Source organism: Halichoerus grypus, chromosome 10 (assembly GCF_964656455.1).
Source record: "Halichoerus grypus chromosome 10, mHalGry1.hap1.1, whole genome shotgun sequence".
NCBI lineage: Eukaryota > Metazoa > Chordata > Mammalia > Carnivora > Phocidae > Halichoerus > Halichoerus grypus.
Genome location: NC_135721.1, coordinates 74136496 through 74158626, shown reverse-complemented (window position 1 = coordinate 74158626; position 22131 = coordinate 74136496). Strand labels below are relative to the sequence as shown.

Genomic DNA, 22131 nt, shown 5'->3' with positions numbered 1-22131 from the left:
ATTCTTATCTGTAGGTGGGGAAAAATGTTTATGAAGCCCTATGTTTAGTATAGTGTTTATTTTGATTTGAGAAAAATTTTTTGAGAAATCAGTTAACAGAAGAAATGATAAACTGACCTAAAAAGCATAGCTCAGGGCTGTGGCAGAAAACAATCTCTCAACTATTACAAGTTTTCATCTCGCCCATCTACTGATTACAGAGCAGCCTCCTCTGACTACTTGGCATTTCCATATATAAAAATAAAAGGATCAAAAAACTTTTTTTTTAATTTTGCAAAATAATAAGTGAAAAAGTGAGAACTCAAGATGTGAGGATAAAATGCTGTGTAGTGAACAGTAAGACAAAATAGAAGTCTATATTGATAAAAAATAAGGCATCTTTTTTGATCAGGCTAGGAACACCTTTAATTCCAAGGAATCTTAATCTACAGGTGCCTACCACATCTAAGGAACCGGGGGGGGGAGGGGGGGGAAGGGAGGGGGAGGAGGGAAATCAGAGTTTGCAAGCAAGAGGCCAATGCCCAAAAGTTCATAATATTAAATGGCAAGACTTACCGTGGTTTGTTAGCTTTTTGGTATCATGGACCCCTTTGGGAAGCTGATGAATCCCCCTTATCAATTACTGTTAATTTTGTCACATGTGATAATATTACAGTGGTTATATTGTTGTATTTAAAATAAGTTCTAGGGGCACATGGGTGGCTCAGTCGGTTAAGCATCTACTACTGATTTTGGCCCAGGTCATGATCTTAGGGTTGTGAGATGGAGTTACCCATCTGCTTGAGATTTTCTCTCCCCTTCTCCCTCTGCCCCTCCTCCCCTCTCCCTCTCTAAAAAAAAAATAATAAATAATAATAATAAATAAAATAAGGGACGCCTGGGTGGCTCGGTTGAGTATCCAGCTCTTAGTTTTGGCTCAGGTCATGATCTCAGGGTTGTGAGATGGAGCCCTGAGCTCAGTGGGTAGTTTCTTGAAGATTCTCTCCTTCGGCCCCTCCCCCAACTCACATGCTCTCTCTCAAATAAATCTTTAAAAAATAATAAAATAAAAAAATAAGTTCTGAGATGTATTACTGAAGTATTTATACAGAGAATGACAAGAGATCTGTAATTTAAACAGTTCATCCAGGGGTAGAAGAAGGGGTTGGGGAGGAAAAAAATGAAACAAGATGGCCAAAATCTTAACTATTGAAGCTGGCTGATGGATACTTTTCGGAGTTCTACCTTTTTTTTTTTTTTTTTAAAGATTTTTATTTATTTATTTAACAGAGAGAGAGAGAGAGAGAAAGCACAAGCAGGCAGAGCAGCAGACAGAGGGAGAGGGAGAAGCAGGCCCTCCGCCGAGCAGGGAGCCTAATGCGGGGCCCGATCCCAGACCCTGGGATCATGATCTGAGCCTAAGGCAGCCGCTTAGCCGACTGAGCCACCCAGGTGCCCTGGAGTTCTACTTTCGTGAATGTTTGAAAACTCCTATAGTAAAACACAAACACATACCATCTCCGGTCTAAATGCTGTACCTCTCAACATTAATAAGCTGGGCTTCCTTTTTAAGAAAAGCTACTTAATCATTATCTTTCATCAAACAACTTAAAAAATAAAAAATATTAAGATATTAAATTGCCCTCAAACCTAGCATTAAGTACCCAGGGAAGGCATGGAGATAAAACTTTAGAATTGTATATATATCTCTGAAACAGGTGACAATGACTAAAAGCCCTACCTTGAATGTGACCTTCAGGATAGATGGCACAGTTCAAAAAAAAGTACAGAATCTTTTAAAACTAAGCTTTTGTAAAGAACAGTCAACACTTCTTCACTGCATGTTCACTCCTTAATCCAATGCAATCTAACTTCTGGCCCCAAACCTCCACTGAAAGTACTCTTGTTAAAATTACCACTAATCTCAACTCAGAATTCAACTAACACTTTTTGGTCCCCTTTGACTAAGTTTTGAGATTTGTGTTGTTGATCATTCTCTGCCAATCTCCCACTGATGCTACTCAATCCCTATCAGACATTCTCCTTCCCCATCTGCTCCTTAAGCAATCCTCCGTTCTAAGTTCCAAGTGCCTTATATTCTTTTATTTTTTTTTAAAGATTTTATTTATTTGACAGAGAGAGAGAGAGCACAAGCAGGGGGAATGGCAGGCAGAGGGAGAGAGAAGCACGCTCCCCAAGGAGCAGGCAGCCCGATGCGGGGCTCCATCCCAGGACCCTAGGATCATGACCTGAGCCAAAGGCAGTCACTTAACCAACTGAGCCACCCAGGCGCCCCTTATTCTTTTATTTTTAAGACAATCCTGCATGTAGATACTTAAATTCCTTGTTTCACAGAAGAGGGAATAGACTTAGAAAGGTGCCTGGGTGGCTCAGTCATTGGGCATCTGCGTTCGGCTCAGGTCATGATCCCGGGGTCCTGGGATCAAGCCCTGCATCGGGCTCCCTGCTCGGCGGGAAGCCTGCTTCTCCCTCTCCCACTCCCCCTGCTTGTGTTCCCTCTGTCACTGTGTCTCTCTCTGTCAAATAAATAATTAAAATCTTAAAAAAAAAAAAAAAAGAAAGAAAGAAAGGCTAAGTAGGGACGCCTGGCTGGCTCAGTCGGTAGAGCATGTGACTCTTGATCTCAGGGTTGTGAGTTCGAGCCCCATGATGAGCATAAAGATTACTTAATAAAAAGAAAACAAATAGGCTAAGTAAAGTATCTTCACCTGAAATCCCACAAGCACCTCAAAAGATCCCATAAACTGATCATCCACCCCTTACCTGCATCCTTTTCTCCCCTCTTTGAATATCTACTGCCAGTCTTACCTTCATTACCTAAATCTTTCAATGGCTCAAAGCCATGACTCAAAGTCCAAACCTCATGACTTGGAATGAGATCATTCATGAAGGGCCCCAGGCTACCATTTTGGCTTTATTTCTTGCCATTATTTCATAGTTTCTTGGGCTATCATTACATCAATCTACCTTCAGGTCCCCGGATGCACTGTTCTGTCAGCCTCAATGCCTTTGCCTAGAATGCCCTTCCTTCACCTTGGACAAATTCTTACTCGTCCTTTGATACTCAGCTCAGCGCGTTCTCTGCACATCCTGCCCTGACCCATCCCTCCCTTAACCTTGGCAGAGGAGATAGTACCTTCTTCCACACATGCATAAATATCAAGACCCCTTTGCGGTTACTTTATTTTCTGGTCTCCAACTATGAACAACTTGGCGACAAGAAGTTTCCCGTTCATCCTTGATTCCCCTATTATTTTGTGGTCCCAGTCCTCAGCACACACAAATAAGAGTTAATGTTTCTGAGCACCCATTGTACTTCATTAAGTACTTTCCCTTCTCCTATAAAAATGTCATGAGCGAGCCTCACTGGCTGATTGAAAAGAGGACTGTGCCATCTGGCATTTAACTTGGTGAATTCAATAGGGCTAATATCAGAAACCTGATTTGGGGTTTTTTCCAACATAGGAAAAGCAGTACCACTTCAAAGGCATAAAGTCCCACTTGCCAGGTTCAGACTATTGCCATCAGGTCAGAGAATCCCTCCGTCAATCCCAGGACTCTTCAGTGGCAAAAAAGACTTAAATGTCTGCATGTCAATTCTGAAGCATTCATCTTTTTGATATGTTATATTCCCAGTCAAGTTTTAAACTAGTTTCAGTGACATTTTGTCTCTCAGAAGTGACTCAGTATTTCTGGTGGTGGAGTTTTCAGTGATATATAATATGTATACTGCCCTCTTTCTTACTTAACTTGTTCAGCTAGCACTATTGTTGGAAAGTCTTATTTCATACTTAATATCATCCTACCTTGGATCTGACATAAGAATTTATGAACTTTATCAGTCATATCTAAAATGCCCTTTAAAATGTTCTTAAAAATAGCCTTATTTTTTAAAAAAGTTTAGAAGCGGGGTGCCTGAGTGGCTCAGTCATTAGGCGCCTGCCTTCGGCCCAGGTCACGATCCCAGCGTCCCAGGATTGAGTCCCGCGTCGGGCTCCCTGCTCAGCGGAGAGCCTTCTTCTCCCTCTCCCTCTGCTACTCCCCCCTGCTTGTACTCTCTCTCTGTCAAATAAATAAAAACCTTTAATAAATAAATAAATAAATGAGTTTAGAAGCAAAAATTCCCTAATAATCTTAAATAATCTCACCCTAACTAAGCAGTATTGAATTTGAATAGTATTCTACAGATGACTTTGCCTACATACGTTAACAATTTATAAATTGGAAAGCTTTAGGAAGGCATATACTTAATTGGTAATTAATGACCATGTCTTGAGCTTATCAACTTACAGAAATACTAGCTCACCACTCAAACACTACTCTCTAAAGACATGACGAAAAATAGTATTAGTATTTCAAAAATATTGTGGGAGAGCATAAAAAATTAATCTGGGCCAACAGGTTCCAGAACACATGCTGGGAACCACTGCCTCATGGGCCCCGGACCTACCACTTAGGAGGCAGTTTATATTGAGGGTAGAGAACTATGCCAATACTGAAATGCATATCCAAGTTTCCCTTAGGATTAGCTAAGGTGACTATGATAGCTCATTCAATGCTCGATCACGTCTTACATTTTGGATGATTCTGAGTAATTACTTTAGGTAAGGAGTAACTAAGTGAATCTCTTATGTGTTAATCCTTACAGGACTTGCAGACAGTTAATCTGGACTCTACTGGGAATGCCAATCAGTGCTCAGTTTTCTTGTACTCATTTATCCAATTCTAAAGTTGCTAGAATACAACAGGACTCTGGAGAACCACACAATAGGTGACTGAGTAGTTGTATTAAATGTCCTGCAACGGCATTTTTTAAAAAGATTTATTTGAGAGAGAGAACGTGAGTGCAGGGGGAAGGAGCAGAGGCAGAGGAGAGAGAGAAACTCAAGCAGACTGCGCTGTGTGCAGAGCCCGACACAGGGCTTGTTCTCATGACCCTAAGATCCCAACCCGGGCTGAAACCAAAAGTTGGACTATTAACTGATTGTGCCACCCAGGTGCCCCCTTGCAAAAGGATTTTAAAATATACATACTATTTGATTCGGCATCAAATAAAAGAACAGAAGGCTACGTTATAATGCTAAGATACTGGTTGCAACAGATTATGTTCTGATTTTTTAATAGTTTATGGGGTGGGAGAGAAAAAGAAATCACCTCTAGTCACAAATGCTTCAAAATATGCACATATTCTTACATCAAATTACCACAGCCTGAAACTTTTCTGTATCTATAATAAGAAAAACTCACCAACATAATATAGCTTCAGAACCTACAGATTTAAAATACTTTCCCAGAAGGGATTAGTTACAACTTGTCAAAGAGCAGAATACCAGAGAGAAGAGACCCTGACAGAGAGCTCTGGAGACCTACAGCTCAGTTTTCAGCTGAGTACTTACAATCACATGTGAGTGAGGGAAGCCTAGGGAACTACCTTAGACCTTTCCAGAGACTGAAAAAGACAAAACCCACACAGGTATGGGAATAGCTCACATTCCCAATGATCACAAAAATATATGGGGTAGGCATGCCTGGCTGGCTCAGTCGGTAGAGCATGTGACTTGATCTCAGGGTTGTGGGTTCAGGCCCCACAGTGGGTGTAGAAATTACTTAAAAATAAAAAAAAATCTTAAAAGGGGGGAGGGGCTAGCAGGCAGAATACTCAGAAGGATACTGCCTCAATAGTGGGGCTGAATTAATTTAATGGGAATAATCCTAAACTTAAGGCTGCTCTAATCCTGCCTAACACAGCAAAAAAGCAAGCACTAAGAAAACTGTTCCAAGAAACTTCACTCACGACATCAGAACAAAGCTCAAAAATATTTAAAGGAATAGGGGCGCCTGGGTGGCTCAGTCGTTAAGTGTCTGCCTTCGGCTCAGGTCATGATCCCGGGGTCCTGGGATCGAGCCCCGCGTCGGGCTCCCTGCTTGGCAGGAAGCCTGCTTCTCCCCCTCCCACTCCCCCTGCTTGCGTTCCCCTCTCACTATGTATCTCTCTGTCAAATAAATAAAATCTTTAAAAAAATAAAAAATAAAAAAAATATTTAAAGGAGTAAAAAAAAAAACCCCACCTTCAGTAGAATAAATTCCACATCTGGCATCCAATCAGAAATTACCAAGAAGCAAAAATATATGATGTACAATGAGGGAAAAAAATTAACCAAGAGAAACAGACCCAGAAATGACACAAATGATAGAATTAATAGACAAAGACATCAAAACATCTATCAATATCTCATTTAGTCAAGAAGGAAGAAAAAAGCATAAGCATGTTAAGGAGATATGGAAGATATGTTTTAAAAAATCCAAACTGAATTTGCAGAAATGAGAAATAGCATATCTGAGATTAAAATAAACTCTAAATATACTTCTGCCTCCACCAAGCCTCCACACTGCACAAATTAGTCTACTTTCTTTAAAATAAAGGCCAAGTCCCTTTATGTTGTTTACCATATTTCAGTCTGATCCCAACCAGCATCTCCAAACTCCACAATAAATACTTGCTGAATTAAAGGGAATGCCTAAACACAGAGGCAGAAAATAAGGCCTCTGTAATTAATTCAACAGTAGTACCAATCATGTGCCAGGTATTAATCTAGGCACTGAAGATAGTGCAATAAACAAACAAACACAGAGCTTATGTTCCAATCATCCAAACAGCTGCCACAAAATCTGTTACAAAGTAATAACAAAAAGATACCCATGCCTTTATTTAAACCATTTATTTTCCCAAATTACCGCAACTTAGGTTGCCTAATTTCCTAGCACACAATAAATCAAAAACAGCAAATTATTTAAGTGTGTATAGGTTACTTACAGCAAATATACTGAAGGTTGTCCAGAGTGAGAGCAAAAACTCTTACAAGCAAAGATGATGACACAAAATTAAAAAGCAGAAACAGAAAACGCAGCAAGCAGATGCATTTACTGGAGGGGCAAGCAGCTCTGCATACTTTAATCATTAAGGCACTACAAGCTCAACGACTGACCTAGGTATATATCGGAATGCACAACTTGTTTTCCCATCACCCTGGATCAACTTTACAGTCTAAGTACCTTGTTTAAGAAGTCTAGGAGACAAACCATAAGAGACTCTTAATCACAGGAAACAAACTGAGGGTTGCTGGAGGGCGGGTGGAGGGATGGGTAACTGGGTGATGGACATTGGGGAGGGTATGTGTTGTAATGAGCATTGGGTATTATAGAAGACTGATGAATCACAAACCTCTACCCCTGAAACAAATAATACATTATATATTAATTTTTAAAAAAGTCTAAGACGTGAAATATGACAACTGCCATTCAAACGGACTAAAAAAGTATAACATAAGGTTAGTCAAGTTAAAGAAGGAAATACACACGACCTGGAAGTTTATATGAAAAACCTTTCCAAGACATTTTTCAAGGACAATCAAATGACAATGTTACTATGCTTCACTTCATAATATATTATAGGTTCTTAATTATTTTTATGGGTTCTTTCTTAAAAACCTGGCTCTACTAGCATTTTTATCCACCTGATTATGTATTCTGTATTTTCAAACTTTATTTTTAAAGGCACAGTCCTTGGTCTGTTTGTTTTTTAACCCAACACAAAACTATCCCTGAAAAGAGTGGAACTGAACTGGCTAAAGAAAGGGCAGTAACACAGAATCCCACAGACCTATTCTACCCCTCCTTGCCTGCCATGGAGGTTCTGGAGATGTCTACAGAAAACCCTACTGCTCCCACCAATGAACAGGCTAAAAACTACTGAGATTTTTAGTATCAGAAGTCATTAACATTATTACAAAAAGAATGATAAAAGTAGAAACTCGTCTTTTTGTAGCTACCACTGTAAACACCCGATTCAACAAGATTACCAATGGCTGCTAAAACCACTGAACAGGACAGACCCACTGTCGTTAAGTATCATCCCACAGACTTCTTACTAATCCCAAATGGAATGAGGTTCCTTTCCAAGAGACATGGTGGCCACCAGCATAACCAAATGATCAAACTTAGCTGATGGCACCACCATTATATCTCTTGCTGCAGTAGGAAATGCCATCATCTATCAAGTATTCTTGCTAAAAATAATCAACCTGAATCTGATATGAGAAAAAAACAGATGAATACAAATCTACAGAGAAAGCAGCCTGGACTCTTCAAACAAGTCCATGTCATAAAGACCAAAAAAAGGTAGGGGAATTGTTCTGGATTAATAAAGAGACATCAACCACATGCAACACATGTAATTATTGAATCCTCAATCAAAAAGTAAAACAGCTATAAAAGAGATTTTTAGAAGACAATCTAAACATTAGCTATGTATATTAGATGATATTATAATATTGCTAGTATTTTAGGAGTGATACTGGTATTGTGATTATATAGATGATGACCTTATTCTTACGAGAGAGAAGCTGAAGGTTCCAGTACCATGATGTCAACAACTTCAAGTGGTTCAGCAAAAAAGAAAAAAGTGTATATACGTATGTGCTTGTGTGTGTATATATTAGAGAAAAAGTGAGAAAACAAATATGGCAAAATATCAAAAATGGTGAATCTACACAAAGGGTATGTACGGTGTTTCCTTTACTATTCTTTCGACTCATTATGTTTGAATATTTTCAAAAAAACAAAACTGAGGGGCGCCTGGGTGGCGCAGTCAGTTAAGCATCTGCCTTTGGCTCAGGTCATACTCCCAGGGTTCTGGGATCGAGCCCTGCGTCGGGCTCCCTGCTCAGTGGAGAGCCTATTGCTCCCTCTTCCTCTGCCCCTCCCCTTGTCCCCCACTCATGCATGGGCACGAGCTCTCTCTCTTCCTCTCTTGCAAATAAATAAATAAATAATCAATCTTTAAAAAAAATAACAAAATTGAGAAGGAAAAAGGTCACTAACATCCCTTGAGCACACAGAGGAAAGAGGAAGACAGCAGTATTACACTGACTAAAGTTACCTTGAAATTAAATACTCAAAACACCAAACACACGTACAACTTTGTAACTCCAACCCACCATTTCCAAACAGTGCTTTCTTCTTTGAAACACAACTTTTAACCAAATTTGTGTGTATTTCTTGGAAAAGATGATATAAAAGATTGCCTACACTCAAGTCAACTACTTGGCAGGACGAGTAACACAGATAAGGTTATTTTAGGAAACTGGTATACTGGAAGATTTGGAAGATAAGAATATCTATAGCTTTCCTATATAGCAGGTCACAAAAACAGGAGAAATCAGGCAAAGAACATTATAAGGTAATCATCTTACCTCCTAAAGCCTAGATTTAGACTGCCTCTCAAAGAAGCGAATGACAAAGGCTGTGTATTTGATTCCACTGCAAAAGAAAGTGATCATCATTAAAACCCAGACCAAACCCAAAAAACTTAGTAACTTCTTTGGAAACACATACCTTTTAATTTTCATTTTGGAAACTTTATTTTTAAAATGGAAATGTTCTCGTACAAAATTAATTAGATAATGCAGTAATATACATCTGCAATATAAGCTATCCTTTAAAAACATTTTTACTTCATTTTCATGAATATATACAACTAATGAATTTATAAATATTCTTTGGTATAAAGGGTAATAACTAATCATCCCCCAGCACACTGAGAGTTGGTCTGGTACACATACCAAAACTGTGTGTTACTAGACAATGTGGCACTACGAAGAAAAAGACTGTAACTACTCTATAGGACTTCTGTCCTTTAAAGGAGAAAAATTCTTTTCTCAAAGTAGCAGTGGGTTCTGTTGAACCATTCACTCTGTCATTCCATTTTCCACTATGATCAATGACTTCATTCATGTTAACAGTGACAACCTAAAGTCATAGTAAGTCTTTACCTCTGTTGTGTAATTGATTTATAGTCACCTTTCACTTTTCTAAGTATTTGTTTGCTCTACTATTCATTTTGTCATTTAACAATCTAGAACATTGTATGTTTCAATGCTGACACTGTAAACCTGATTTGCCTTAACACATAGGCCTGATTCTCCATGTAACCCTTACCGTAACTAGCCAGGGCAAAAATCAAAGTAGGCATCTCCTGAATTTATTTTTCCCTGTCATTGTATTAAAATGGTGCCGTGTTTTAAGTAACTGATTTAATCTTTTCAGGTGTCATGTTACTAAACGATCCAAGATGGATAGAATTAGAGAGGAGCTCATAGTACACGTAAAATTCAGAAAACAGAATTAATACAGTTTAGAAAAGATCAAGATACCTGAGTAACTTAACAACAACAAACAGCTCATGGGAAAAGTTACAGAAGATTTTAGGAGTATTTGCTCATCTCTCCTAAATATGAATAAAAACTTAACTCCCACACACAAGAATTGTTTTAGATCAAGTGTTATATTCTTGAACAGAGATGTAAGTTTCTCAAGGTTTTATGCAGCACTTGCAAATCTAAAAACCATTTTTTAAATGATCAGCATTCAGTCACTCAAGGAATTTTAAAGTAGACATAACTACATGTCTTTCAGCAACCTTTAAACTGCTTAATCAAATTAATTTTCCATGCCTACAAACAGAAGTGGGAAAATGTTTCCTACTACTGCACAAACTGGATCAAGATAAGCCAGAACTCTACTACCTGCCATTCCTTGTGATGCAGTAACCAAGAGTGCCTACCTAGGAGCTGCCTCCAGTGAATACCAGCAATTATAGAACTAAACTGCTCTTCAAAGACCTGTAAATCAAAGCAAGAAGGGAGGGCACGGACAGGAGTGGCCTGAAGTACTCTTTATTCTTAATGTTCCTGGAATTTTTCTTTCTCAAATTTAATAAACAACCTCTTAAAAAGTTATTTTTATACTAGTCAAATTAGTATTTTACAGAATACTGTCAAGTTTTTATTCATTAAAAAGGTGACCAGAAACATCTCAGCAAGATGAAGGCTGCGGACAAAAAGCATCTAGTTTCCTTAGCAACAAACAAGTCTGAAAAATCAAGGTTTGACAACGAAGTGGGAAGGATGGTATGATAAAGGGAAAAGCAGCTCTGATGTATGCACCTTGGGTACCCAGATTCCTCTGCTAATTCTTCTCTGTTTTCATCCTGTCAGTAAGGCAAATCTGTACGTTACTCTGAGTGAAAGGCAAAATCAATACCCTCAGAGAGCAGCTGGTATTACTACCCAACCTTTAACTCAAATAACTACAACCTCTAACAGTCATCATTTTTCATCCTGAACACTTTGCCTTTCCCTTACAATATTAAGATGAACCATTTTAACTACCAATAACAGGGTTTTTACAATGCTTCCACCTACACAATTTGAGTGCACATTAATCCGAGCTTAACTTCTAACATTTTCGGGGTCTAGAAACTGATGTTTGTGTGTTTTGTTTTTAAATGGCATCTTTTTCACAAGATTATAAAAACGGTCAAGTAATGTCATAGGTATGTTCAAAAACGAAGACTTTAAGAAATGTCTTATTTAGTAAATTGTAGTAGGGTGAAACAATAAGGTTAAAATTAAAAGATCTTGGTTCTGGCTCAATCACTAACTTTGACCAAATGATTTAACCTCTCTCTGCCTTTCTTCATTTATCAATGTAGGTAATTTTATTGACATGTGATGAGTCCTATAAAGCATCATAGCATTTATAAATGTTTAGTAAATATTTGCTATGTTTTGGTTAATGAGGATTAGGAGATGGGCTTCATGTAACAATGGCTATAATAGGCATAGTATCTCCAGTGATTTTTTTTTTTTCACAATGACTCCCACAAGGTAGGTAAGTAACTATCCCCATTTCATGAAATTGAAACAAAAACACCTGTTCCAGGTCCCATAATCAGCGGCTTAATTATAAACAGAACTCAAGTCTTCTGGGTCCTAATCTACCACCATGTTATCTCCAAGGTCCTTTTAACTTGAAAATTACTTCCAAATTATCCACAAGTTCAACTCATAAACGGTCTTATCAGTCTGAATTAAGCAAAACATATAAAAAACACGTAAAGTTACCCTGACCTTCCCTGAGGTAGGTATCGAGGGCATGAACTACCCTGTATGCCCTCAGTAGTAACTGAAATCAATACCTGTCAAGTTTACTGCTAATGTTTCATACTTACAAAATGATAAAATATAGGCTAAGTTCCCATTAACTGCTTCACTTCTCAATTCAGCTTGTGAAAATACATTACTTTCAGGTAGACATCCATTTTCCTAGGGATAAAGCATATTTCAATGATAATACACCTCAGCTAAAATAATTTTGATATGCCATTCAAATTTCCTGTTTTCCCATTTCTTTATATCACTATTCTTTAAAAAAAAAAACTCATTTTCTAGAACAATATGTAAACTGAATAACTGAACTTTCGCAAAAGCTATGAGATGGAGTTCCAACATTCCAAATTAAATGTTTATCTTCAAATTCAGATAATCTGTTACCCTTTTATTTTTTTACAGTATTTTTACAAAGCTTTAGAAAACTGTATACAGACAATGACCATTTTTAGTACTCAGCTTAATGACTTTTCTTTTCTGGTTACCACTTAACAATTAGGGAGGAAAGAAATCTCTTTAATTATGAAATTAAAACCACACCTGCTTGTACTCACCTGCAAAACAGCATGAACTGACCTCGCACTATCAAAGGATGGAAACACGTAATTTACATATGTCTCCTGATCAGGACTTACTCCCATTTCATGCATTGCTTTGAGAACTTCGACTATACCTATAAGATTAAATTTAGAAGCACACAGATGAAGTACTTGGAATTCATTACAAAAGATCAGAAAGTTCAGTTCATTTACTTTCTTAATCATAATGTACGAAAAACTACTCATTTTGTTTGTCTAAAAAGAGAAAGCAAAAAAGCAACAGAAGTGGGAAATAAGATGATAAATGAAAAAAAAATTAATTCCTCCTTTCTTCATCTATTAATTCAGTAGCAAGTGCTAAGGAAATATTTTAGAAATGACAACTGTAAGAAAGTTTAAAATAATTAAGCAAAATGCCTAATGCTTCTGCCACCCAAATGAACAGAGATTGTAAAACATCATTGCTATTACAGAGCAGTGACGGATCAACACAAGAAAACTGGACCCAGGGGCGCCTGGGTGGCTCAGGCATTGAGCTTCTGCCTTCGGCTCAGGACATGATCCCAGGGTCCTGGGATTGAGCCCCACGTCAGGTTCCCTGCTCGGCGGGAAGCCTGCTTCTCCCTCTCCCACTCCCCCTGCTTGTGTTCCCTCTCTTGCTGTGTCTCTCTCTGTCAAATAAATAAATAAAATCTTAAAAAAAAAAAAAAGAAAACTGGACCCAGTAAACACTGCAGAGGGAAGGGATGAGCGGTGACTCAAATAAATAAAATCTTAAAAACAAAAACAAAACAACAAAACAAAAAAATACTCCCTCTAGAAGTCCCTGTTTTTACCCTATCATATCCTCTACAGAAAAATTACATTTCTATAAATTTGTTACGTAATGAGCTCTAGTACAAATACTTGATTGTAAATTCCCGCTGAGTACAGAAATACACAGGCAAGTGTGACTACATTATGAATATCTGCACATTTCTTTAAGAGAAAATTCAGATTATTCAGATTAAACAGTTTATTATATTTAAAATCACCTAATGGATCTTCAAAACCTTAGATGTTTAAATGTATTTTTAAAGATACTAATACGGAAAAAAAAATCTCAAAAGACAGAGCACATGCTTAGTGACAAAATTTAGGAGAACATGCGTATAGAGTTAGTCCACAGAGCACACAACAAGCATCAGAATACTTGAAAGCCAAATTCAGTAGAAGTATTCTTCTAACAATTCACTAGGAATTACTAGTAATAACATGGGTAACTATCATAAAAAATGGCAAATCACACTGTGCTCTTCTTAAAGATTACTAAGTATTTGAAAGGAGGGCATAAGGCTAGTTGCTTTTCAATGAGTAGCAATAGAGTTGTGTTAATCTAACGTCCTCAATGTCCTTCCTCATCAATAACGACTGCTTTCATGACCATGGTTTAAAGTAAATAGCTATGTTTCTGGAAGACTCTCCGGTGAAATGACAAAAAAAAAAAAAAAAAAAACAAGCTCAAAGTTTAATGAGACCTAGCTTTCAACCCTGTTCTGGCACTTAATGGCAGTGTAAATCTGAACAAGTAACTTCACCTTTCTGAGCCATAATTTCTGAGCTTCCACATTAATATGGCAGGAACTGTGCCTTCTAGACACTTTATCAAATAACACTTGGCTTAATCCTCCCTAACTGCCATCCATGTTAGATTAAGCAAGTCAATATGTGTCAAGGCACTCAATGAATGGAACACTTTTCTGACCTGTAAGAGTCTAGGCCTAGTGAATGGATAGAAACACCAAGAACTATAAATATTACCCACAGGCATGGAAGAAATTCTTTTGATCTAGGCCTAGAGGAAGGTTGAGGACAAGAGGAAAAACAGAACATACTGAACAAAAAGAATACTAGTACCACCTTAGTTCTGATCAGTATCAACAGCTGACTCTTGAACACGCAGGGGTTAGGGGTGCCAGCTCTGGCGCAACTGAAAATCTGCATATCACTTCTGACTCCCTAAAAACTTAACTAATAGCCTACTGTTAACCAGAAGCCTTACCAATAACATAGTCAATTAACACATATTTTGTATGTCCTATGTCTTAAAATCAGCTAAAGGACAAAAATATTATGAAAATCATAACGAAGAGAAAGTACGTTTACAGTACTGTATTTATTTAAAAAAAAAAAAAAATCCGTGTATAAGGGGACCTGCACAGTTCAAACCTGTGTTGCTCAGGGGTCAACAATATTAACAAGGCTTTCAACTCAGTCTACTGGGGTGATATACTTCTTTTTGTAATAAATAAAGCCGGGAAGGTCTTAGGAGTCAAATAATCTTTATTTTAACAAAAGTGTTAAAGTAAGGGGTGCCTGGGTGGCTCAGTCGTTAAGCATCTGCCTTCAGCTCAGGTCATGATCCCAGGGTTCTAGGATCTAGCCCCACATCGGGCTCCCTGCTCAGCGAGGAGCCTGCTTCTCACTTTCCCTCTGCTGCTCCCCCTGCTTGTGCTCTCTCTCTTCCTCTCTCTGTCAAATGAATAAATAAAAAATCTTAAAAAAAAAAAGTGTTAAAGTGAGTGCTCCAAGATCAAAGGCATATCTTGAATAAGAAACCAAGTCTCATAGTTGCTGGCAGGTGCTTGTAACACCACAAATATGCAAAAACCTATGCTTTTTCCTGGGATCAAGTCCTTATTCTGCCACCAAAAACTGATTTTTAGCAGCTTTTTGTCCATAATACAAGAATGATGACAATAAATCTCTCTACTTAGCTCTCAGAGTCGTCACTTAAAGGAAAAAATGTGTGAAACCCTAAAAATACTAAATAAATGTTAACAGTGACAATAATGATTTAATATCTTAGCTGTCTTAAAATACCCTAATAATTTTTTAAAATTTCCTTAGATGATACAAAGAATATATGTAACATAAAATAAGGTAACTATATATCTGATTTTCTAATGTCTGAAAATAGGCCAACAAATTGATTATAAATAGAAGAGTCTTATTTCTGTACAAAACACTCCACCCCCAATATTTATGCTTCAAATACATGTTATTCTCTTAATTCATTATTTCTCCAATAATGTGTATTAAGGGGAGGAGTTCCTTCTGCTCATTTAGATGACCTGTGTTGGGGCGCCTGGGTGGCTCAGTCGTTAAGCGTCTGCCTTCAGCTCAGGTCAGGATCCCAGGGTCCTGGGATCGAGCCCCGCATCAGGCTCCCTGCTCGGCGGGAAGCCTGCTTCTCCCTCTCCCACTCCCCCTGCTTGTGTTCCCTTTCTCGCTGTGTCTCTCTCTATCAAATAAACAAACAAAATCTTTAAAAAAAAAAAAAAATAGATGACCTGTGTTGCCAGCATTTTTAACTTATGTATTTTTCTAACTGAAGCTAAAGCTGGTTTGGGTCCACACCTTCTGATCCAGTAAGTTCAGTCACTCCCTCAGGCATTCTGAGGGAGAATACAAAAATATTTACTTCAATAATTGATTGAATGATGGGAGGACAGAAACATTTATCAGTAAGGAGAAAAAAGGTGATTGATCTCACATACCTACTTACCTCCTCCTAAAAAATATAATTCATGTTTTTTAAAATAAAAAGACTAAAATAATCACATATTAACTTAGATATAAACATGGATCCCAAACCTCTGTGAACTTAGAAAACCTAAACTAAGCAATCTAATAAAAATATTTCAAAGAGAGTCATGACAAAGTTTATGAATCTAGAGGAAAGTCTCCATTTAAAAAGTTTTATAAGAACTGAAATAATTCAAACTTCTGGGAAAGATAAATGGTTTACCTGAACAATTTTTACCAACTATAACTGTTTACTCCACATGATTTTAGACTCTACCCAGGGCACTCTATTAGAGGCCATTTCTTAGTTTTTGAAAAGTATTCTCTATTCAACCCCTTTACTCAACTGGCATTTAAGCTTTCATATTGGTCCTTCCTTCTATATTTTACCCCTTTCATACTCTGATTTTTGTGTTTTCCACATATACCCAGGGATGTAGATCCTCAATCATTCTGGGTTATTTCCTCTCATTCAGGCCAATCTGCTAAAATTCTAAGTGGTGACTCTTCCATTTGTGCCACAGAGAAAAATACCAGTAAGATGAGCCAGGGGGAAGTCGCTCCGAGATTCTTTCTTAGGGGTTGGTGATGGCTGAACTGGCAGCCAGAACAATTCTAGAATTCAGTATGACATGATCACAGTGTTGTTGAAAACTCCTGGTTCAGTATGATCTGACCTCTAAATACCTGTCTCTGATTTCCTGAAGGGTTTTATTTAGTCCTTACGAGAAACACTCCTCTACACGCTCCATCACTGCAGCCATTAATTTTCTTCTGTTCTTTCTACCAGTTTATATAGGACTTTTTCTGGATGAAGAACAAGTTCACTGCACTAATAAAAATATGACCTTCTTACCTTATCCTAAAGAAACCACACAGAATATGTAGAGCCATTTTGTTGTTACATGAAGGAAAATTGTAGAATACACACTTTACTATATTTCTGGGCCTCCTGCAAAGGAGAAACTCAGTTTTTTAAAAACTGCAACACGACTGACACTATCTTGTACTCTCGAGTTACCTTTCTCAGGTTTTCATTTTTCCAGATAAAAGCTTAAAAAACTTGATAGCACTTTTTAAAATGTCCTTAATGCAAAAACTGGCATCAAACTTTAATAGTTAAGACTTTTTATAAAATATAGCGTAACACTTAAAAATGTTTAATGTGAAGGTGCTATGGTATTTAAAAAGAGTGTTTAAAAGAACAGAAATCCTCAGTTCTAATCCCAGCATAACTGACAGCTAGGTGTGGAACCTAAGGTTGGTCACCAAACCTCTCTGCCGCTCTCATTTGTTTCATTAATATAAAGTGAGCTTTCAACAGGCATCTTTGAAATCTAAATTATAAGATCCCAAGAAAGGATGGATTCAAGATAAAGCCCACTTTTCTACTAGTTTCAGCTACAACTATTGAAAGAAATTACCTGAATTCTTTTATGTTTACTAAGTTGCTAAAATGTGGTAACCAGTAAGTCTAGATACAGTCGTAAGGTTGAAGAAAGCAAATTTTCCTGATGAACAGACAAATATTTCAACAGGGGGTATTTTCAAAAGCATTTTCTTATCTGTGTGAAGATGGACAATACTAATATGCCCAAAGATTTTCATGGAATGATGTAAACTTTCTCTGGTTCAAAAATACTGGGTTAAAGGTTACTTCTTGGAGCTTTCAGAACTGGAGGATATGCAAAGAGTTAATCAACTAGCATACAGTTTTCACGAAGATTTTTCTAAAAAGGATTTTGAGACTTTTATAGCCAGAAACAATTAGGGAATACTTGTTTCACTATTTCCTTTAGACCAGAAGACGACTATATATTTAAAATAAAATTGCAATATGAAAGTCTGCTAAAAGCACTTTTTTTGTTGTTTGTGCATTTTGTTTGTCACCCAATGTCATACTAACAACTCTGCATCTCATTCTAAAGCACATTATACTGCGAGATAAAATGAAAAAGACCATTTTTTGTTTCCCCAAGGGGGAAGTACTTCTGTTAAAAGCATCTTTTTATGAGACTACTCTTTCTGAATTACCAGTAATGCAAACCAAAGAATTAGACACTGTACTCTAAAATTTAATATTTGTTCAATTCTTATTCATATCCTATAGGCATCCCATGTGTACAAGGGAAAAGTATGCTAAATGCTTAAACGTACTTAAGAACCTGAAAGACTGAACATTTCTGTCCTTCAATCAGCAGGCTGTCAGGTCATGAGCACTCATTTTACAATAAAAGTTTTGCTGTCTTTCTTATTATTGTAACTCGGCTCAGTTAAGGAGACTGGTCCACAAAGAAAATGGCTTGGGGCGCCTGGGTGGCTCAGTCATTAAGCGTCTGCCTTCGGCTCAGGTCAGGATCCCAGGGTCCTGGGATCGAGCCCCACATCGGTCTCCCTGCTCCGCGGGAAGCCTGCTTCTCCCTCTCCCACTCCCCCTGCTTGTGTTCCCTCTCTCGCTGTGTCTCTCCCTGTCAAATAAATAAATAAAATCTTTAAAAAAATAAAAAAAAAATAAAAAATTAAAAAAAAAAGAAAATGGCTTGATTATGTATAACTTCATCTGGAATAAGGCTAGACAAACTAATTTCAAATGGTATATGCAAAATCAAGAACTAAAGAGTTTTTTGAAAAACTTAAAAATAATGAACTACTTAAAACTACACCCGCAAGTTTGAATATCAAGATCAGAGATACAGTCAGAAATGAAATTAAGATGAAAGAAATCTACTATGTTTTTAAAAATGCTTACCTGATTCTTAACTATGATTTAAATCAATTCTATTTTCTCAGAAGATCCACTACTCAGAAATAAGTTTGCCTTCCCAAAGAATTCAACTAGATGTGTGCAGAAACTTATTCTGGATCTCCGAACCATTACAAATCTGTAAAAGGCAAAACCTAACCTTGAACATCTTTCTTCTTCTGATGTCCAGCTAGCAATGGCCAGAAATAATGAGTTCTGACAGGAAAACCTTCTTCCTTCAGAGCCTTCATCAGAGCTTTTGCCAAATCTGAAAGAGATACCATAAAATATTACACAGCTACCTCAGCAAAACTTACTTATGTCAGTTTTAATGATGAGAATATAGTACCGGTTTTATTGGCTAGTAAAGCGCTCTGAAGTGTGAATTGCAAAGGAGATGTGTGCATCTGGGACTCCTTTAACTTCTTGCAGTAGTCTTTCAGCTTCTCTGCAGGCTAGGAAAAAAAGGCACCACATCAGCTGGATCCACAAAGATCCTACCATTTGACCTTCTGCAAACATTCTACCACTTCTGGGATGAAAAATTTGAACCTCTCATCCTCTTTCTACCCGATAAACTTACACACAGAAACAAAGTTTTCATAATGCTTATAATTGGTCTAATCTCATAATATGTTCTTACATTTTGCAGACTCTTATTTTACTGACTATTACACGGTCTACAAAGTAAAAACAGACAGAATACCGTATTCATAGTCACACAGTGTCGCAAAAAGAAACTGCCAAAGTCACTCAGACTGTCTTCCCTTGATACAGGACATGCTAATAAAATTTGGAATGCTGTATCTTCCAATTTTTCGGTGACTAAAAGTAAAATGAGGTTCATTGCATCTGGGAAGAGAACAAAGACATTTTCTGTTACCAAACTGAATAATATTTTTATACTGCAACCACTATGAAAGACAAACTTAATGAACTGCAAATACCAAAAGGATCTATCTGCCTAAATAATAGTGAAACACTTCCAAATCAAAACATTCCCATGTGTTCATTAACTCGAGCTGTTTAGCTTATTAAGCTGACTTTTTTTCTAATTTTTTTATTGTTATGTTAATCCTCATACATTACATCATTAGTTTTAGATGTAGTGTTCCATGATTCATTGTTTGTGCATAACACCAAGTGCTCCATGCAGAACGTGCCCTCTTTAATACCCATCACCAGGCTAACCCATCCTCCCCCCTCATTAAGCTGACTTTTAAAAGAGTCCTATGTTCATGTACCACAATCCCCTATTGTTAGAGAACAGTAATTCAGATTTTTAGAAAAATCATGAAAATAAATGTTTAAAAACTACCTGGAATATATCTTCTTTCATATGTAATTTTTTCCAAAATTTCTGGGACATATTGAGAATACCCAGCTTTACTGAAACTAAAAATAATTTGGAATAAATCACGGTCCATAAGGTAAAGATCAGACTTCTCCACCTTCTCCAGAGTCTGTAGGCAGTTCCAGAAATTAGAAGAACAAGTTAGAAACCAGTATTTTTTAACTAAAGCCAAATAAAATACCAAGATTTTAAAAATTAGGAACATACACCATCTAAAGGTTTAGGACTTCTTTTACAAAACAGAAAATATTATATTCCAGCAATAACTGTTATATCAACACCAAGGTACCAAACTATAAAAGTTCTCCTTCAATACTAGTGTCCTACAAGAAATACCTTTAAAACAGATATAAACTACACTTTTCTACTTCATGCAAAATGGAACACAAGCTTACACCAATGATTTTATTTCTTATACAAATGATTTTAAAGTATTTTTATTTACATGACATAAGTCATACCTGCTTAACACGGTCAATGTCACCCTTTTCAGCATACGCATTCAATAATGCTAAGTATGTGTCTGGACCAGGCTCAATTCCAGCCTCTTTCATCACTGTGAGAATATTTTCTGCATTCTCTCTATCTCTGGAAGTTATTCAAAGAAAAGAGAATAGATTACTACAACACTGCCCAATGTAATATTATCATTCAACCTAAAATGTATTACCCTATTCTTATTAAAATTAAAAATTCTTATGAATCATTTAGAACAATTAGCAAAGGACATCAGAAAAGAGCAACTATGTACTAAAATGGTTATAGGTCTCTGAAATAACAAAAATAATAAACATCTCAAATTTTACAGGTAACTTTTCCAAAAAAAAAAAAAAAAACCAAATTGCATAATAATCACATAGACCTTAAATTAACATGTCCTCTTTTATCAAGTATGCTATGACTCAAATTTACCTTTCTAGGGAAGAATAACATTTAGGAAATTACTCTTCAAAACTGAAATTGTTTTCCACGGGCATCAGGACAGCAGTTAAAAGACTTTACAAAGTCAGTTACTTTGGATCAGGCCCAATTTTTAAAAGATGAGAATTTTCAAATCAAAGTTGTATGAAACAGATACATTTAAGTTATTTAAAAGTTGCATGGTCTATCTCACACACTCAGAATTTTTGAGGAGGATAGATAAACATGGGTTAAGAATCTTCTACAATTACTCTAATTCCAGCCTTGCTTGAAAATAAAACCTTAGGGGGCGCCTGGGTGGCTCAGTTGGTTAAGCGACTGCCTTCGGCTCAGGTCATGATCCTGGAGTCCCTGGATTGAGTCCCGCATCGGGCTCCCTGCTCGGCAGGGAGCCTGCTTCTCCCTCTGACCCTCCCCCCTCTCATGTGCTCTCTCTCTCTCTCTCATTCTCTCTGTCTCAAATAAATAAATAAAATCTTAAAAAAAAAAAAAAAAAAAAAAGAGAATAAAACCTTAGGTTGAACATTACCCAGCTCTTGCATGCCCCGTAACAAGGGCACTGAAAACTGCCTCCGTGACTGGCAGATCCTTGGTTTTCATAAATCCAAGAATCTTGCTGCAACAAAAGAGAAATGAAAATACTTCTTGAAAATATACATCAAAACCACTTTTTATGACATATATACATAAAATCTCACTCCCTGAAATTATTTGTTATATCAAATTGTATATCTTGAACTACTCTTGGTAAAAATAGCAGGTTAAGTTTTTAAAACCTGATTATTTCTTCTATACTACTACTTAACTTTAAAAAGCATAGAGTTTAATAAAATCCATTTAATTAAAAATGAATTATACATTTCAATTTATCCCTTATTTCCTAAAACCTCCATCCAAAAGTAGCAATAAATTTTACACAAAGAAATAAAATGTCACAACTGATTTTATACGACTCAGCAAGATAGAATATTGCTAGTTTTATAAATGAATACAATTTAA

At 36.9% G+C, this 22131-nt stretch overlaps 1 protein-coding gene across 1 annotated transcript in view; it reads right to left on the bottom strand.

The window, feature by feature from the left end:
• LRPPRC (leucine rich pentatricopeptide repeat containing) overlaps positions 1–22131 on the bottom strand; it is a 103332-nt gene that overhangs the window by 60966 nt on the left and 20235 nt on the right. Inside the window, exons 6-14 of the mRNA XM_036073702.2 lie at positions 21662–21748; positions 20673–20799; positions 20176–20320; positions 19564–19709; positions 19207–19312; positions 19018–19125; positions 12563–12681; positions 12071–12164; positions 9252–9318 (exon numbers count right to left, since the gene is read on the bottom strand). Of these exons, the coding sequence (XP_035929595.2) occupies positions 9252–9318; positions 12071–12164; positions 12563–12681; positions 19018–19125; positions 19207–19312; positions 19564–19709; positions 20176–20320; positions 20673–20799; positions 21662–21748 (999 nt within the window). The remainder of the gene's footprint in view (positions 1–9251; positions 9319–12070; positions 12165–12562; positions 12682–19017; positions 19126–19206; positions 19313–19563; positions 19710–20175; positions 20321–20672; positions 20800–21661; positions 21749–22131) is intronic.